The 20,646-nt window shown below is 47.4% G+C and overlaps 1 protein-coding gene across 1 annotated transcript in view; it reads left to right on the top strand.

Moving 5' to 3' along the window:
• The window catches only part of LOC120921542 (cGMP-dependent 3',5'-cyclic phosphodiesterase-like), a gene marked incomplete at its 5' end in the record, with an annotated part of 126,698 nt that overhangs the window by 54,165 nt on the left and 51,887 nt on the right, over positions 1 to 20,646 (top strand). Inside the window, 2 exons of the mRNA XM_040334041.1 lie at positions 1,133 to 1,244; positions 17,253 to 17,292. Of these exons, the coding sequence (XP_040189975.1) occupies positions 1,133 to 1,244; positions 17,253 to 17,292 (152 nt within the window). The remainder of the gene's footprint in view (positions 1 to 1,132; positions 1,245 to 17,252; positions 17,293 to 20,646) is intronic.

Raw genomic sequence — 20,646 nt, 5'->3', positions numbered from 1 at the left:
CCTCCCATCACATCAGAGGTCCCCCCATCACATCAAAGACCTCCCATCACATCAGAGGTCCCCCCATCACATCAGAGGTCCTCCCATCACATCAGAGGTCCTCCCATCACATCAGAGGTCCTCCCATCACATCAGGGGTCCTCCATCACATTAAAGGTTCCCCCATCATTTCAGAGGTCCCCCCCATCACATTAAATTCCCCCCTTAACATCAAAGGTTCCCTATCCCATCAGAGGTGCCCCCATGCGATTAGAGTCCCCCATCACATCAGAGGCCCCCCCATCTCATCAGAGAATCCCCATTACATCCAAGTGCCTTATGACATCAGAGTACCCCCATGACAGGGTCTCCCCATCATATTAGAGTCTCCTTATCACATCAGAGTCATCCCACAATATTAGATTCCCCCATATATCAAAGTCTCCTCTTCAGATCAGAGGTCCCCCATCACATCAGAGGTCCCCCATCATATCAGAGCCCCCTATGACATCAGAGTAGCCCCATGATAGAGTCTCTTCACACCATCAGAAGTTCCCTTATCAAATCAGATTCCTCTATCCATCTCGGAACCAGCGCAAACTTGGTCTCATGCTTCTTGCAGCACCCCAAGGTGTCATGGTTGTGAGACACTCCTCTAAAGTCTGTGGAAGGTTATATTGTTCCTCGGTATCAATGCACGTCAACCAGACAGGTGTGACTGATGGAAGAGGAATACAATCTATGAGGCTGAGATGTTATCTCAAGAGTTGCTGAACGGGGAGGCTGAGTGAATGCAAAGAAATACCGTAGAGTGAGTATCTGTAAATCTAGTATTGTGCTATAATGGAGGGAATAGGATACAGCAAGTATGTCAATGTATGATTATGTGGGGGGGTGGGGGGCAGGCGAGATGCTCACTGAAAATAAGCTAGTTTACCATTAAGCACTCTGTAGGCTCAGTCTTCGGCGCATATGTCACTGTATGTGTAATTGTCTTTTCCTATTGGTGCTCTTTGCTGAATATGACTGTCATTATGGTAAATGATGCATATTGATCTGCTTGTTATTGGGCCCCTTGAAGATGCTTGGACTGTTCTGGGGTTCAGTGTAATGTGATATTCAATGATAACGTCTTCTGTCCATCTTTTCTCAGCTACACAGAGGAGGATGAGCACATAATCCAACACTGCTTCTGCTACACGTCCACCGTCCTCACCAGCACCCTGGCCTTCCAGAAGGAGCAGAAACTAAAGTGCGAATGCCAGGTAACCCCATTACTCCGATTGGATACCAACTTACCAACCAGCCATTGCCATCTTTTTTTTCTTCTTTTCTTTTTTTCTTAAGTGTATTTTGTGCGTGTACTGGACTGCAGGAGTTGGGAGTAGGCAGGCCTCCCCCAGAGGCAATCTGCCACCTTTCTCCATGCCCCGGGTGGCAATGGCGGGTGTGTGAGGGGGTCCTTCCACACAGCCCGCCCTACCTGCTCCGCTTTGAAGCCCAACGGGGCAGAGGGACTCCCTATAAGGGAGTGATAGGATTTTGCCCGCTCAACCAGCCCCGTTAGTCCTTCGCCTCTCTTTTTTTTTAGAGACCGCATGGTCAAAGTGCATGCATGTTAACCCAATTTCGAGTGCGTGTAAGTGTGGTGGTTTTTGTGGGAGGGGGGTGGGCGTACTAAGCGCAGGCTTACCTCGCATAGCACACCCACCGGGAGCCGGGCTGAGACCACCAAACTCAACTCACATGTAGCCGAGACCGGGATCCGAACCCCTAGCTGCAGAGGTGAATGGCTTGTCAGCGCAGTGCCAATCGCGTTGAGCCACTGCAGCTCCTCTGCCATTGCCGTCTATCTGTCCTCCACCTGTCTCTTCTACCTAAATCCCCTTGTCTTCTATCCATCTCTTCTACCTGAATCCCTCTGTTCTCCACCCATCTCTTCTACCTGAATCCCCTTGTCTTCTATCCATCTCTTCTACCTAAATCCCTCTGTTCTCCACCCGTCTCTTCTACCTAAATCCCTCTGTCCTCCACCCGTCTCTTCTACCTAAATCCCTTTGTTCTCCACCTGTCTTTTCTACCTAAATCCCTTTGTTCTCCACTAATCTCTTCTACCTGAATGCCTTTGTTCTCCACTCATCTCTTCTACCTGAATCCCTCTGTTCTCCACCCATCTCTTCTACCTAAATCCCTCTGTTCTCCACCCGTCTCTTCTGCCTAAATCCCTCTGTTCTCCACCCATCTCTTCTACCTGAATCCCTTTGTCTTCCATCCATCTCTTCTACCTGAATCCCTTTGTTCTTCACCCGTCTCTTCTGCCTAAATCCCTCTGTTCTTCCACCTGCCTCTTATATCTGAATCCCTCCTTCCTCCACCAATCTCTTCTACCTGAATCCCTCTGTTCTCCATTCATCTATTCTACCTAAATCCCTCTGTTCTACATCCACCTCTTCTACCTAAATCCCTTTGTTCTCCACTCATCTCTTCTACCTGAATCCCTCTGTTCTACATCCACCTCTTATACACAAATCTCTCTGTCCTCCATTCTCCTCTTATACTTGAATTGCTCTGTACTCCATCTCTTATACCTGAATCCCTATTTTCTTTTACCCATCTCTTATAACTGAATCCCTCTGTTCTACATCCATCTTTTATACCTGAATCCCTCTTTCTTCCATCCATCTCTTATACCTGAATCCCTCTGTCCTCCACCCATCTCTTATAACCAAATCCCTCTGTCCTTCACCCATCTCTTATAACAAAATCCCTCTGTCCTCCACCCATCTCTTATACCCAAATCCCTCTGTCCTCCACCCATCTCTTATACCCAAATCCCTCTGTCCTCCACCCATCTCTTATAACAAAATCCCTCTGTCCTCCACCCAACTCTTATAACAAAATCCCTCTGTCCTCCACCCAACTCTTATAACAAAATCCCTCTGTCCTCCACCCATTCTCTCACACCTAAATCCCTCTGTCCTCCACCCATCCTACGTAAAAATAACTGTGTATTACCCCCATCTCTTACACACAATTTGCTTTGTTCCCCACCCATCTCATACACCCATATTCCTCTATCCACCACCCATCTCTTACACACAAATCCCTCTAATCCTCACGCTTTCCTGAATCCATATGTCCTCTACCCGTCTTTTACACCCAAATTTCTCTATCTTCTATCCATCTCTGACACTCAAGTAACTTTGTTCTCTACACAGGTATTACATGTATTGCACTCATACTGTATACCTCTGTGGTCCACCCATTTCTTACACCCAAATCCCTCTGCCCCCCTCACATCCCCTTTTCTGAACCCCTATGTCATCTACAGATCTTTTACACCCTTTCACGCTTCCTGTCTTCCAGCCATCTCTTCCACCTGAACCCCTGTGTCTTCCACCATTTTCTTACACCTGAATGCCCCTGTCCTCCACCTTTCTCTTCCACCCATCTTTTACACCTAAATCCCTCTATTTTCCTCCCATCTCTTCCACCCGAACTCCTGTGTCTTCCACCAATTTCTTACACCTGAATGCCCCTGTCCTCCACCTTTCTCTTCCACCCATCTTTTACACCTAAATCCCTCTATTTTCCTCCCATCTCTTCTACCCAAACTCCTGTGTCTTCCACCAATTTCTTACACCTGAATGCCCCTGTCCTCCACCTTTCTCTTCCACCCATCTTTTACACCTAAAGTAGATTCATCTCTCCAAATGAGACCTTTTCCCATAAGAGCTATTCAGAGGGGCAGATGTATCCAAACTGGAGGAAAGAAAACCAGCATATAAGTGGAGGTGTGGCCCTCAATAGCCAATCAGAATTGTTGAGTTTTCTGCGACATGAAACGTTTTTTTGCAATGGGCAAGAACTCCAATTTTGTGCTTTTTTTCTCCAGCCTCATAGAGATGCCATGTTTTTTTCACGCAGGAAGGCTGATGGCCACTTTACGGGTTGTGGAATTCTCACAGAGAATTCTGGAAAAATGAAGTTTTAAATCTTTAATGTAATTGGCTGTTTATCTTAGTTAATCCAACTGAATTCTGGGGTCAGAATGAAACTTTTCATGGTCACAGTTTTCCCAGGGCAGTTTTGTCTTGTCTTTCCTTCCTTTTAGACCAAAAGGTGTCAGGGACGATCAGCTGAGCACGATGGACATTTGTCTTTCTCCAGCCTTGGTGGCCACCACAAATAGAAATTTGGCCGAGTTGAGCGTTGGCAGGTCATTAGCTTGTGGAGGAAGACGGAGAGAGAGAGTCAGTCGTTCACACAGCTGCTGATCCCCTGATGAATGGCGCTCATTTTCATGTAATTAACCCAGATCTTAATATGCAGAGCCCTGCTTCAGAACATCGATCTTTTTATAAACATCTCAAGGGCAGAAGAGGTGGCCGGGTTGGGCGATTAGTAGTTCAAAGCATCGGGCAACTGCTGCAGATTGTTTAGACTTTTCTGCAAATAACACTACAAAGCAAAGTTTGGGTGACTATCTGTAAACCACAAGTTAATGGATGTATGGACAACATTAACACTAAGGCCCCCTTGGCTGGTAGTTGGGCTCCACCTTACTGCTCCATAGGGATGGCCCCCCCCCAGTTCGGTTCGCATCCAGAACATGCGAACAGGCCAAAAATTTGTTTGAACACGCGAACACCGTTAAAGTCTACGGGACACAAACATGAAAAATCAAAAGTGCTATTTTTTTGAAGGTTGATATGCAAGTTATTGTCATAAAAAGTGTTTGGGGACCCGGGTCCTGCCCCAGGGGACATGTATCAATGCAAATTTTTTTTAAAAAAACTGCAGTTTTTTCGGGAGCAGTGATTTTTTTAATAATGCTTAAAGTGAAACAATAAAAGTGAAATATTCCTTTAAATTTCATACCTGGGGTGTGTATATAGTATGCCTGTAAAGTAGCGCATGTTTCCAGTGTTTATAACTGTCCCTGCACAAAATGTAATTTCTAAAGGAAAAAAAGTCATTAAAAACTACTTGCGGCTATAATGAATTGTCAGGTCCCGGCAATACAGTTCAAAGTCATTGAAAGTCATTGATTTCACTATTTTGAAATTAGGGGCCCAGTTACTTCTATTACTTGCAAAGTTCCCAATCGGGTTGATATCATTTCATATTGAGCTCTGTTTTGTATCTAGGCCCGGTCTCATTCTAAGGCCTCGTACAGACGGGCAAACATGTACGATGAAAACGGTCCGCCGGACCGTTTTCAGCGTACATGCCCGCCCGGAGATTTCTGTATGATGGCTGTACACACCATCATACAGAAATCCGCGCGTACACGATACGCGGGGGCGAGGCCGCGGCGACATGCGCGGCCCTGGCAGTTCAATGCTTCCACGTATTCGTCAAAGTCATTCGACGCATGCGAGGGATGGCGGCCTCTCGGACATGTACGGTAAGTCTGTACAGACGACCGAACATGTCCGACGGACAGGATTCCAGCGGGCATGTTTCTAAGCAAGTTTAGAAACATTTGCCCGCTCGAAAACGGTCTGGCGGGCAAATGTACTCTGGAATCCTGTCCGCTCGGCTGTACAGACGACCGAACATGTCTGCTGAAACTGGTCCGCGAACCAGTTTCAGCAAACATGTTTGGTCGTGTGTACGGGGCCTAAGCGTCACGTTTTATAGCTTTTTTTGATTGTTTTTAGAGCAGCGCCATTAATTTTGAATGGGCCTCCCTCCACTCCAGAAAACACGCTAAAGAAGCTTATGCACTAAATCGTGGCACTGAGCCAACCGCTTTTGGCAATGGATGTTTTCGTGCATGTTTTGTGGCGTGGAAAACGCACATATAAAACACGCGACTGCTAACCAAGTTTGGGGTGCCATTAAGAAATGATGGCACCCCAAGCACATCCCTTTTTTTAAAAAACGTTTTTTTACACGTTTATCACACATTTGCAGAAACGCGGCATTTTTGCTACCCCCCAGATGTGAAGGAACCTTATTGATCCAATGTTTGGCATTCCGTGTGCAGCTTCTCCCTACTCTTGTTGCATTGTGACACATTGTGGAACAGCAATGTTAGGCGTTCAATTGGCTCCCGATTCTGTATGAGGCCCCTCCGCGATAAACATCCACCGCGGCATTCCGCCACAATGAAGACACAACAGCTGCCCAAAGTCAGATATATACATCAGCGGCACGCGGAATACGAATTACCGCAAACAGAAAAATGGAGCAAAGGACATAAATGACAGACTGTATACCCCAAAGTATCTTTAACCTTCCCATTCAGACACTGATAAGCCATCATCTCCCCGACGCCTCGTGAATATGTATCGCCACCCGCCGGTCTCTCCCAAGGTTTCTGCTGGCGGCATCCTGCATATTCACACAACGGCAGAACTGCCAGTTCATCTCAAGCGCCTCTTCTCTGGAATAAGCGGTGGGATTAATTAGACAATGCCCCACAGGTGGGGGGGGAATGGAGCCTGGGGGCCCCCCTGTGTTAGGGGAGAGTGATGTGGGACAGTAATTGGGGGAGCTATGGGATGGGTCTAGGTTTACTCACAGGCGGAGAGACCCAGATAATGACAGAACAGATACTGGCGGAGATAACGATGGAGACGACAGATGGCAATGACAGGAATAACGATGGAAGAATGGAGCTCTTAATAGACACTTTGGTTTGTTTTCTAGTTTACAAGAGCAAAAGGGACCGTTTATTATTGATCTGGAGGGTAGATTGGTGTTCTGGGAATTTAATTGGAGGGAGGTGGGCACTGGAAGCTATTGGAGCATAGCTAACTCCAACACTGAACCTTTCTGTCACCCCAACATTAACCCTCCTTATAACCCCAATATCATCTTTTCCTGTAACCCCAACACCAACCTTCCCTGTAACCCCAACACTGACCCTTCCTGTATCCCCAATATTAAAACCCCAATACTAACCTTTCCTGCAACACCAACACTGACCCTCCCTGTAACACCAATATTGACCCTTCCTGTATCCCCGACACTGATCCTCCCTGTAACACCAACTCTGAGCATCCCTGTAACCCCTGATCCTCCCTGTAACCCCAACACTAGCCCTTAATGTAACCCCAATATTAAAACCCCAAAACTAACCTTTCCTGTAACCCCAACACTGACCCTCCCTGTAACCCCAATACTACCCTTTCCTGAAACCCCAACACTAACCCTTCCCGTAACATCAATATTAAAACCCAATACTAACCTTTCCTGTAACCTGAACACTGACCCTCCCTGTAACCCCAATATTAGCCTTTCCTGTAACCCCAACACTGACCTTTCCTGTAATCCTAACATCAACCTCCCTTTAGCCCTCACACTTACCCTTTCTGTAAACGCTCCCTGCAACCAGATCGCTAACCTTTACATTAGCCCCTCCTGTAAAACTAAATATCTATTTAACCCTAACACTAACCCTTCCTGTAGCCCGCGGCAGCACCCCCCCCCCCCCCAGGTTCTCTGCTCCAGGGGGCCCATACCTGAAGCTGTGTAAGGGGCCCCAAAATTTGTGATGGGGGCCCTGCCTGCATCATCTCACTCCCATCATCTCTCACCCGCCCCCTCTGGCTCTCACACCGCCAATGAATAACACAGATTCATGCATTGCAACTATTCCGTAACTATTCAGATGGCCGGACGGTGAGCGCCGACCACCTGAATAATGGCAGCTGGTTGGCTGTGCAGCTCTGATAGGCTTTCCGAGTACAGCCCTAGTCTCCCGGATGCTTATCCTCGGGACGTAAGGGGGGTGCGTTCCTTGGATAAGACTGACGGCCGTCTCAGCCAATCAGGTTCACCGATTCTGGTTATCGGTAACCTGATTGGCTGAAGCGTCATCGAGGGTGGGAGAAGACATTGAGGGACGTGGGAGGAGTTGTATTTTACAGGGCAAAAATGGGCACAGAGGCGACAATGGGTACAGTGGTGACAAAGGGCACAGTGGTGACAATGGGCACAGTGGCAACAATTAAAGTGCACAGTGACATGCACAGTGGCAACAATGGGCACAGTGGCGACAATTAAAGGGCACAGTGGTGACAATTGGCACAGTGGCGACAATTGAGGGGCACAGTGGCTGAGTTTGATGGCACAGTGGTGACAATTGATGGCACAGTGACTGCGTCTGATGGCATGGCACAGTGACTGCGTTTGATGGCATGGCACAGTAGTGCGAATTGATGGCATAGTGACTGCCTCTGATGGCATGGCACAGTGGCTGCATTTGATGGCATGGCACAGTGGTGACAATTGATGGCACAGTGGCTGCATTTGATGGGCACAGTGAAGCTGCACTTTTTTTCTTATCTTTTTTTTTTTCGTTTGCGCCCCCCCCCCCCCCCCCCCAAAAAAAAAATTTGAGCACCAGCCGCCACTGAGCACCAGCATGGCTCAGAACAACAGAACAATCATTTGCCTTTCTGTGTCAGAGCCGACATGAGGCAAACAGAAGACTGCTCGGTCCGCTGTACGTTATTATAAATGTCTGTACTTAATTAACTTCAGTGACCCCCTTCTTTTAGCCTTTTATCCCCTGTGGAGCAGGAGGGGAGATTGCAAAGCGCTAGGTAAAAAATCAAAACAGGATTGTGAAAATGAATTTATAATGGAAACATTAATGGGATCTAATTAAACAGTGTAGCGTTGTAAACTAACGAGGAGAAGACTGACAGCTGATTATCATGGCAAGAGCGAGCAGCAGATGCGTACTATGGAAAATTCCAAGGCTGGACGCCAGCTGTCTACCCGGCCTACTAAGGGTTAATCCGTTGGATATAAAGGGGAACTCTGCAGTGCTGGCGGTCAGTATACATTCCGAGCTGCTTTTGTTGTAATATCGTGGCCAGGCATGTACTGGCCATTGGGACTACAGGGAGTTTCCCGGTGGGCCGATGGCTCAGTGGGCCGGTTTCAGTGACGGCCTGTCAAAGTAATGGCTGCGCGGCTCGCCCTCCACTTCATGCAGTGATTTGGGAATGATTAGAAAAATACAGAGGAGAATAAGTGAAATAATAAAAGAGGTGAGTGAGGACTCCTTATGTTATGCTACTTGTTTTTTTGCACAATTATTTCCCCCCCCCAATTTTTCCCCCCCTCCTTCCGGCTTTCAGCTGCTGCAGGGAGAGACACAGGGCATCATTCCCGTAATTGCTTCTCTGACCCTGATACCGATTCCCCTCCCTGTTCTGCCTGCTTCGATTCCCCTCCCTGTTCTGCCTGCTTCGATTCCCCTCCCTGTTCTGCCTGCTTTGATTCCCCTCCCTGTTCTGCCTGCTTCGATTCCCCTCCCTGTTCTGCCTGCTTTGATTCCCCTCCCTGTTCTGCCTGCTTCGATTCCCCTCCCTGTTCTGCCTGCTTCGATTCCCCTCCCTGTTCTGCCTGCTTCGATTCCCCTCCCTGTTCTGCCTGCTTCGATTCCCCTCCCTGTTCTGCCTGCTTCGATTCCCCTCCCCCCCCCCTGTCACTGTGAATATATACTGTGGGCTAGATTCAGCATTGAATTACACCGGCGTATCTATAGATACGCCGCGTAAATTCAAAGCTGCGCCGGCGTATCTTCTTTCTGTATTCAGAAAGCAAGATACGCCGACATTACCCTAAGATCCGACTGGCGTAAGTCTCTTACGTCGTCGTATCTTAGGGTGCATATTTACGCTGGCCGCCAGGTGGCGCTTTCGTAGTTTTCGGCGTAGAATATGCAAATGACCTAGATACGCCGATTCACAAATTTACGTACGCCCGGTGCTATTTTTTTAGGTCGTTTACGTTAGGCTTTTTCGGCGTAAGGTTGCTCCTGCTATTATGAGGCGTACGCAATGTTAAGTATGGACGTTGTTCCTGCGTTGAATTTAGAATTTTTTACGTCGTTTGCGTTAGTCGTTCGCGAATAGGGCTGGACGTAATTTATGCTCACGTCGAAACCAATGACGTCCTTGCGGCGTACTTTGGAGCAATGCACACTGGGAAATTCCACGGACGGCGCATGCGCCGTTCGGGAAAAACGTCAATCACGTCGGGTCACCACCCATTTACATAAAACACGCCCCCCTCATACTCATTTGAATTAGGCGCGCTTACGCCGGCCCCATTTACGCTACGCCGCCGCAACTTACGGAGCAAGTGCTTTGTGAATACAGCACTTGCCCGTGTAAGTTGCGGCGGCATAGCGTAAATAACATATGCTACGCCCGCACAAAGTTACGGCGGGCTACTTTGATCTAGCCCTGTGTGTGTGTATATATATATATATATATATATATATATATATATATATATATATATATATATTATTTATTTATTTTTTTTAAATGTAAAAAACAAATAAAAAGGTCTAATTCACACAGGTTCTCTGTTATGTTTGTGTCCGCTAATAATGATTTTAGTGTATTTTTTGTGAAAATATGGTCTTGATATATTGGGGGGGGCCTGCCGGGTAGGCTGCACGATGCCCTGTGATTTCTAATAGCAGTCCTGCCCTTACACACCACCCCATCTTTACTTAAACCTTAAGTTTAACCCAGCCCATAAAATGGACCCTTACTTGCCATCACCCACTAGTGTTGCTCACGAATATTCGCATTGCGAATATTCGACTCGAATATAGCATATTCGAGAAATCGCGCTATATTTCGAATTTCGCGGTGAATATTCGCAATTCCGAATATTCGCATTTTTTCAATTTGATTTTTAAAACAGATCACATCCTATCGACGTCTAAAAGCATTGCTGGTATGATTAGAGACCCTGGGCCGAGTAGCTAAGCTGAGGCGATCCTTTTATGTGGCCAAATTGAAAAAAAAAAAAATGCGATTTTTCGCTATTGCGAATGCGAAAATGATTGCGAATTTTCGATAACTGTGGTAGGAGAACTCTGATTGTCTCTGATGCAAAAGGGGGGGCTTTGTGTATGTGTATGTTATGAATATTTGTATGTTTGATATTATTATTTTTTGTAAGAAGGAAAAAATTGCGCATACCTTAAAAAAGCGGAGAATACAGCAGCAACTCAAAAATGTTATACAACATAAATTAATACAAGACAGAAAATGGAGTCGCTCTACAAGAATAAAAAATATGTCTAGTGACAAGACATGTGGGCAAATTATAAAATAAGCAAGCGCAAATAACTTGTGAAATACACAGTGAAACAAATATATAAAGAAATATAGTCCCAATAATAGAAAAATAATCTTTCATAAAAATGTCTTTGATATGTGAAGTGAAAAAAAGTCCAAAGCATGCAGCATGAACGTGTTCAATCTTCAAGGTGTTTGATTGACAAACGGCTGTGACAGATGGATAGAGTAAAGAATCACCACCAATGCAAAACACTTTTTATTTTCTATTGTAAAATATCACGAATATTCTGAGCCAATCAGAGTGCTCCTTCCGCATTTGCCGAATATTCGCAATTATTTTGTATTGTAAAATATCAAGAATATTCTGAGCCAATCAGAGTGCTCCTTCCGCATTTGCCGAATATTCGCAATTATTTTGTATTGTAAAATATCAAGAATATTCTGAGCCAATCAGAGTGCTCCTTCCGCATTTGCCGAATATTCGCAATTATTTTGTATTGTAAAATATCAAGAATATTCTGAGCCAATCAGAGTGCTCCTTCCGCATTTGCCGAATATTCGCAATTATTTTGTATTGTAAAATATCACGAATATTCTGAGCCAATCAGAGTGCTCCTACAGCATTTGTCGAAATTGCGCAATAAATATCGCATTCGCATGTTGCGATATTTCGATAAAATATCACGAATATTCTGAGCCAATCAGAGCGCTCCTCCAGCATTTCTCGAAATTGCGCAATAAATATCGCATTCGCATGTTGCGATATTTCGATAAAATATCACGAATATTCTGAGCCAATCAGAGCGCTCCTACCGCAGTTATCAAAAAATCGCAATTATTTTCGCATTCGCAATAGCGAAAAATCGCAATAATTTAATTTCGATAAAATATCACGAATATTCGAATTTAGCGAATATATCTCGAATATTCGAATATATATTCGAGATATATCGCGAAATCGAATATGGCGTATTCTGCTCAACACTATCACCCACCAACTTTTATGCCGAAATTGAACTCTAAAGTAGAGTTCCAGCCTAATACTAACTATGTCTCCTTTCATTTTTATTTTTTAAAGAGGTCAGGAGGTTCCCAGGGGCCCGGAGGCCCACAGGGCCCCAGATGGCAACCCCCCCTTTTTTTTATATATATATATATATAATTATTATATTTTTTTTATATATATATATTTTTATATTTTTATATATATATATATATATATATATATAATTATTATTATTAATAAAGAGCCCAGAGGTCCCCAGGGCCCGGATGGCAAACCCCCTTTTTTTAATAAAAACATTACATTTTTTTTTACTTCTTTTTTATATATATATATATATATATTTATTAAAGGGCTCAGAGTTCCCCAGGGCCCCATGTGGCAAACCCCCCTTTTTTTTTTTATAAATGTTTATTTTTTTATTTTTGTTTATATATATATATATATTTTTTTTTTATTATTATTAAAGGGCCCTGGATGGCAACCCTATTTTTTTTTATTTATTTTTTTATAAATGTTTTTTTTTTTTTTTTTATACATATATTTTTATTTATTTTTTATTAAAGGGCCCAGAGGTTTCTTTATTTTTTTTAAAGGGCCCAGAGGTCACGGATGACAACCCCCCTTTTTTTGTAATTTCTTTTTATAAAAAAAAAATTAATAGTTTGTGTGTGTGTATATATATATATTTTTTTTATTATTAAAGGGCCCAGAGGTCCCCAGGGCCCCGGATGGCTATCCCCTTTTTTTTATATATATATTTCTTCTTTTTTTTGTAAAGGCCCCCCCGCCTCTCAATTTGCGGCAGCCCCCTCCCCCCCTGCTTCTCAATTTCAGGCGTCAGCACCCCCCCCCCCCAGTTCTCTGGTCCAGGAGGGCCATGCCTGAAGCTGTGCAAGGGGCCCCATAATTCCTGATTGCGGCCCTGACGGTGGCAGGGGAGATGAGGGAGCGCTTGACAATGGCTGGGAATTTCATGCCCATACCATTGTCGGTACTTCCTCCTCTCCCCTGCAGCCGCCGCTCACTGACACAGGAGAGCCGAAGCTGCAGGATCGCCGGTTAATAAGGAGTTCATTCTGGCTTTCCTGATTTGCATACTAGCTCCAAGTTAGGGACAAAACAGCCAGGCGACTCACATTTTCAGAAGATAAGCCAGGAACGACTGACCTTGACCCCTTAACACCCTCGTGACTATACAGAATTAGTCTTTACGCAGGCAGAAACGTTCTTCTCACACGTGTCTTTCAACTCTGTATTTCGCTGCCTCGCCCATTTTTCGGGTTCTTGTAGCACTGAGTGGTTAAGGGCGGTGCAGCACTGAGTGGTAAAGGGCGGTGCAGCACTGAGTGGTAAAGGGCGGTGCAGCACTGAGTGGCAAAGGGCGGTGCAGCACTGAGTGGTAAAGGGCGGTGCAGCACTGAGTGGTAAAGGGCGGTGCAGCACTGAGTGGTAAAGGGCAGTGCAGCACTGAGTGGTAAAGGGCGGTGCAGCACTGAGTGGTAAAGGGCGGTGCAGCACTGAGTGGCAAAGGGCGGTGCAGCACTGAGTGGTAAAGGGCGGTGCAGCACTGAGTGGTAAAGGGCGGTGCAGCACTGAGTGGTAAAGGGCGGTGCAGCGCTGAGTGGTAAAGGGCGGTGCAGCGCTGAGTGGTAAAGGGCGGTGCAGCGCTGAGTGGTAAAGGGCGGTGCAGCGCTGAGTGGTAAAGGGCGGTGCAGCGCTGAGTGGTAAAGGGCGGTGCAGCGCTGAGTGGTAAAGGGCGGTGCAGCACTAAGTGGTAAAGGGCGGTGCAGCACTGAGTGGTAAAGGGCGGTGCAGCACTGAGTGGTAAAGGGCGGTGCAGCACTGAGTGGTAAAGGGCGGTGCAGCACTGAGTGGTAAAGGGCGGTGCAGCGCTGAGTGGTAAAGGGCGGTGCAGCGCTGAGTGGTAAAGGGCGGTGCAGCGCTGAGTGGTAAAGGGCGGTGCAGCACTGAGTGGTAAAGGGCGGTGCAGCGCTGAGTGGTAAAGGGCGGTGCAGCACACTTACAGGCCGTTGAATCCCTTATTCATTTTAAGTACTAAACTGTTAGAGGCAGTATTACCGCTGCCTCAGCGTACTGTCACCATCAATCCGGAGATCGCTGTCTGCGAACCCTGCGGCTACGCCGGGCCTCAGGCTAAAAAAGCCTCTAGGGAGGGATGCCAGGAATGAGAATTGTTGGGTCAGATGGTTGGAAATCAGCAGCGCAGATTGTGGCTGGGAGGCTGCAGGTGGCTGGAAGCGCCCCCAGGAGAAGCCAATGATACAGGTCCTCTCCATGGAGCTCAGCCTGGAGCCACAGCTCCCCCTAGTGGTGCAAACGCCATGATAAAATGTAACGGATGGCATGCAAATGAAGCCAAGCGATACTGTGTAACAGATGGCATCCAAACGATACAATGTGATGGATGGCGTCTATAGGAATGTTATAAATGGATACAGAGTGTACCATTGTTATTTGACTCACTTTGTTGGAAAAGTGTCTTTTCTACCTAAAGGGGTTGTAAAGGAAAACATTTTTTTTCCTAAATATCTTCCTTTACCTTAGTGCAGTCCTCCTTCACTTACCTCATCCTTCCGTTTTGCTTTTAAACAGTGGCGGCTGGTGCTCAAAATTTTTGGGGGGCCGCAAACGAAAAAAAAATTAAAAATTGCAGCCTCACTGTGCCCATCACATGCAGCCACTGTGCCATCAATTGTCACCACTGTGCCAGGCCATCAAACACAGCCACTGTGCCATCAATTGTCACCACTGTGCCATGCCATCAAATGCAGCCACTGTGCCATCAATTGTCACCACTGTGCCATGCCATCAAATGCAGTCACTGTGCCATGCCATCAAACGCAGCCACTGTGCCATGCCATCAATTGCAGTCACTGTACCATGCCATCAAACACAGCCACTGTGCCATCAATTGTCACCACTGTGCCATGCCATAAAACGCAGCCACTGTGTTGCCACTGTGCCAATTGTCACCACTGTGCCCTTTAATTGTCGCCACTGTGCATGTCACTGTGCCCTTTAATTGTTGTCACTGTGCCCATTGTCACCACTGTGCCCATTGATGCCACTGTGCCCATTGTCACCACTGTACCCATTTTTGCCACTGTGCATGTCACTGTGCCCTTTAATTGTTACCACTGTGCCCTTTTTCGCCACTGTGCCCTTTGTCACCACTGTACCCATTGATGCCTCTGTGCCCTTTGTCGCCTCCGTGCCCATTGTCGCCTATGCGCCCTGTAAAATGCACTTACCTTACTCCTTCCACATCCCTCGATGTCTTCTCCCACCTTGGTGACGCTTCAGCCAATCAGGTTACCGATAACCAGAATCGGGGATTGGCTGAGACGGCCGTCAGTCTTAAGGAACGCACCCCCCGTATTTCCGAGGATAAGACATCCGGGAAATCCTCACTTCCTGTTCTTCTGTCTGTAACTCCACACCGTAATGCAAGGCTTTCTCCCTGGTGTGGAGTGTCGTGCTCGCCCCCTCCTTTGGACTACAGGAGAGTCAGGACGCTCTCTACGTTGCAGATAGAGAAAGGAGCTGTGTGTTAGTGGGCGTCCTGACACTCCTGATCGCCCCCTCAAGGGAGGGGGGTGAGCACAATACTCCACACCAGGGAGAAAGCCTTGCATTACGGTGTGGAGTTACAGACAGAAGAACAGGAAGTGAGGATTTCTCAGAAAAAATAAGGTCATTTAAAAGCAAAATGGAAGAATGAGGTAAGTGAAGGAGGACTGCACTAAGGGAAAGGAAGATATTTAGGATTTTTTATTTTTTTACCTTTACAACCCCTTTAAGGCCCCTTTGACATCTGGGCGCGTTTCTACAAACGCTTGAGAGACAAGCTAAAGCATGTGAAGCACTTGCAGTGCCATCATTTCCTAATGGCACCCCAAACGTGGGTAGCAGTCATGCGTTTTGCCATGGGTTAAAACGAATGATGCCAACGCATCAAAACAGATTTAAAAATGTGCATGATCCTTTTTTTTTATAAAGCGTAGTGCCACAATTCATGGTCTATACATTGTGGCCATAGGCGTCTGCAGGTGGGGGCAAGGGGGGGTCAAGTGCCCCCCCCTTCGGAATCAGGGATCGGCACATTCAGCACAGTGGCGTCGCTATGGGGGTGCAGGCAGCCAGCTGGGTGACACCATCAAGGTGCTGTCAAACCCCTCCATCAGTGTAGTGTGACTGCGGGCTCTTTTCCCTGCTCAGCGGCCGCTGTGTCTGGAGAAAGGCGAGCTGCAGGCTGTCAGAGGTTTCCGCCCGCTCACCCCCCATTTCTCCTGTCAGGGAGAAGAGACGGCGGCTCTCACCAGGTTCCCCGCCCAGCTTCCTGCCCACTCCCGTTCCTTCCCCATTGGCCATAACTGAGGGCCAATCAAAGGAGACTAGGAGAGGAGAGCATCATGGGACATGAAGATTGGCGTGTAACAGGACAAAGAAAGAGGTGTGTGCTGGATGGAAGCCAGAGAGAGAGCCACGCTGCCCAGCGCCACCAGAGAGAGAGAGCCACGCTGCCCAGCGCCACCAGAGAGAGAGAGCCACACTGCCCAGCGCCACCAGAGAGAGAGCCACGCTGCCCAGAGCCACCAGAGAGAGAGCCACACTGCCCAGCGCCACCAGAGAGAGAGCCACGCTGCCCAGAGCCACCAGAGAGAGAGCCACACTGCCCAGCGCCACCAGAGAGAGAGCCACGCTGCCCAGAGCCACCAGAGAGAGAGCCACACTGCCCAGCGCCACCAGAGAGAGAGCCACGCTGCCCAGAGCCACCAGAGAGAGAGAGCCACGCTGTCCAGAGCCACCAGAGAGAGAGCTACGCTGCCCAGAGCCACCAGAGAGAGAGCCACGCTGCCCAGCGCCACCAGAGAGAGAGCCACGCTGCCCAGAGCCACCAGAGAGAGAGCCACGCTGCCCAGAGCCCCCAGAGAGAGAGCCACGCTGCCCAGAGCCACCAGAGCCCAGAGCCACCAGAGCCCATGCTTGTGGTGCAGTGCGCTGTGGGTAGGTCTCTAATGTGTACAATGACACATCGCCATGCACTGTGGCTACGCGTTTCGCCTCAATCATTAGTTTCCTCTCTACAAAAAGAAACGTCAAAATTAAAAAATGATTCTATTTTCACCTTCGCATTCTCCTCAATACAATTAACTCTTATCTTTCCTCCGCAGGCCCTGTTGCAAGTTGCCAAAAATCTCTTCACACACTTGGGTGAGTTCCTCGTCTTCTCATCTTTGTACGGAAATCCTTGGTATACGGTATAGATCGGTGGTTTTTCAAACTGGTGTCATTGGTGTTCAAGGAATAGTGTCCCATCATTGGTGTCAGTGGGAGAAATAGTGCCCCATCATTGGTGTCAGTGGGAGGAATAGTGTCCCATCATTGGTGTCAGTGGGAGGAATAGTGTCCCATCATTGGTATCAGTGGGAGGAATAGTGACCCATCATTGGTGTCAGTGGGAGGAATAGTGTCCCATCATTGGTGTCAGTGGAAGGAATAGTGTCCCATCATTGGTGTCAGTGGGAGGAATAGTGTCCCATCATTGGTGTCAGTGGGAGGAATAGTGTCCCATAATTGGTGTTGTGGGAGGAATAGTGTCCCATCATTGGTGTCAGTTGGAGGAATAGTGTCCCATCATTGGTGTCAGTGGGAGGAATAGTGTCCCATCATTGGTGTTAGTGGGAGGAATAGTGTCCCATCATTGGTGTCAGTGGGAGGAATATTGTCCCAACATTGGTGTCAGTGTGAAGGAATAATGCCCCATCATTGGTATCAGTGGGAGGAATAGTGTCCCATCATTGGTATTATTAGGAGGAATAGTGCCCCATCATTGGTATTATTAGGAGGAATAGTGTCCCATCATTGGTGTCAGTGGGAGGAATAGTGTCCCATCATTGGTATCAGTGGGAGGAATAGTGTCCCATCATTGGTGTCAGTGGGAGGAATAGTGTCCCATCATTGCTGTCAGTGGGAGGAATAGTGTCCCATCATTGGTGTCAGTGGGAGGAATAGTGTCCCATCATTGGTGTCAGTGGGAGGAATAGTGGTATCAGTGGGAGGAATAGTGCCCATCATTGGTGTCAGTGGAAGGATTGGTGCCCCATCATTGGTGTCATTCTGAGGAATAGTCCCTTGTATTAGGAGGTGGAATAGTGCCAATTGTTTGGTATCAGGAGAATGAATAATGCCCCATCATTGGTATCAGTGGTAGGAATAGTGTCCCATCATTGGTATAAGTGGGAGGAATAGTGTCCCATCATTGGTGTCAGTGGGAGGAATAGTGTCCCATCATTGGTGTCAGTGGGGGGAATAGTGTCCCATCATTGGTATCAGTGGGAGGAATAGTGTCCCATCATTGGTATCAGTGGGAGGAATAGTGTCCCATCATTGGTGTTAGTGGGAGGAATAGTGTCCCATCATTGGTGTCAGTGGGAGGAATATTGTCCCAACATTGGTGTCAGTGTGAAGGAATAATGCCCCATCATTGGTATCAGTGGGAGGAATAGTGTCCCATCATTGGTATTATTAGGAGGAATAGTGCCCCATCATTGGTATTATTAGGAGGAATAGTGTCCCATCATTGGTGTCAGTGGGAGGAATAGTGTCCCATCATTGGTATCAGTGGGAGGAATAGTGTCCCATCATTGGTGTCAGTGGGAGGAATAGTGTCCCATCATTGCTGTCAGTGGGAGGAATAGTGTCCCATCATTGGTGTCAGTGGGAGGAATAGTGTCCCATCATTGGTGTCAGTGGGAGGAATAGTGGTATCAGTGGGAGGAATAGTGCCCATCATTGGTGTCAGTGGAAGGATTGGTGCCCCATCATTGGTGTCATTCTGAGGAATAGTCCCTTGTATTAGGAGGTGGAATAGTGCCAATTGTTTGGTATCAGGAGAATGAATAATGCCCCATCATTGGTATCAGTGGTAGGAATAGTGTCCCATCATTGGTATAAGTGGGAGGAATAGTGTCCCATCATTGGTGTCAGTGGGAGGAATAGTGTCCCATCATTGGTGTCAGTGGGGGGAATAGTGTCCCATCATTGGTATCAGTGGGAGGAATAGTGTCCCATCATTGGTATCAGTGGGAGGAATAGTGTCCCATCATTGGTGTTAGTGGGAGGAATAGTGTCCCATCATTGGTGTCAGTGGGAGGAATAGTGTCCCAACATTGGTGTCAGTGTGAAGGAATAATGCCCCATCATTGGTATCAGTGGGAGGAATAGTGTCCCATCATTGGTATTATTAGGAGGAATAGTGCCCCATCATTGGTATTATTAGGAGGAATAGTGTCCCATCATTGGTGTCAGTGGGAGGAATAGTGTCCCATCATTGGTGTCAGTGGGAGGAATAGTGGTATCAGTGGGAGGAATAGTGCCCATCATTGGTGTCAGTGGAAGGATTGGTGCCCCATCATTGGTGTCATTCTGAGGAATAGTCCCTTGTATTAGGAGGTGGAATAGTGCCAATTGTTTGGTATCAGGAGAATGAATAATGCCCCATCATTGGTATCAGTGGTAGGAATAGTGTCCCATCATTGGTATAAGTGGGAGGAATAGTGTCCCATCATTGGTGTCAGTGGGAGGAATAGTGTCCCATCATTGGTGTCAGTGGGGGGAATAGTGTCCCATCATTGGTATCAGTGGGAGGAATAGTGTCCCATCATTGGTATCAGTGGGAGGAATAGTGCTTCATCATTGGTATCAGTGGGAGGAATAGTGTCCCATCATTGGTATCAGTGGAAGGAATAGTGGTATCAGTGGGAGGAATAGTGTCCCATCATTGGTGTCAGTGGGAGGAATAGTGCCCCATCATTGGTGTCAGTGGGAGGAATAGTGTCCCATCATTGGTATCAGTGGGAGGAATAGTGTCCCATCATTGGTATCAGTGGGAGGAATAGTGTCCCATCATTGGTGTCAGTGGGAGGAATAGTGCTTCATCATTGGTGTCAGTGGAGGAATAGTGTCCCATCATTGGTGTCAGTGGGAGGAATAGTGTCCCATCATTGGCTGCATTTGGCCCCCAGGCTGCAGTTTGGAGACCACGGCTTTAAGAGGACTTGGTTTCGATAATAAATCCTCATGTTGGGTGAAGCTCAGGAATGTGTCCACCTGCCTCTTCCAGGAATGTACCACCAAACACCCGCCCACCTACCCATCCACCCAACCAATCACCCATCCATCTGTCCGTCCACCAAACACCCACCCACCTACCCATCCACCCAACCAATCACCCATCCATCTGTCCGTCCACCAAACACCCGCCCACCTACCCATCCACCCAACCAATCACCCATCCCTCTGTCCGTCCACCAAACACCCGCCCACCTACCCATCCACCCAACCAATCACCCATCCATCTGTCCGCCCACCAAACACCCGCCCACCTACCTATCCACCCAAGCAATCACCCATCCATCTGTCCACCCACCAAACACCCGCCCACCTACCCATCCACCCAACCAATCACCCATCAATCTGTCCGTCCACCAAACACCCGCCCACCTACCCATCCACCCAACCAATCACCCATCTATCTGTCCACCCACCAAACACCCGCCCACCTAC

The sequence above is a fragment of the Rana temporaria genome, assembly GCF_905171775.1.
Source record: "Rana temporaria chromosome 2 unlocalized genomic scaffold, aRanTem1.1 chr2bb, whole genome shotgun sequence".
NCBI lineage: Eukaryota > Metazoa > Chordata > Amphibia > Anura > Ranidae > Rana > Rana temporaria.
Note: the sequence above shows the minus strand (reverse complement) of the source record. Positions and strands in the feature narration are given on the sequence as shown.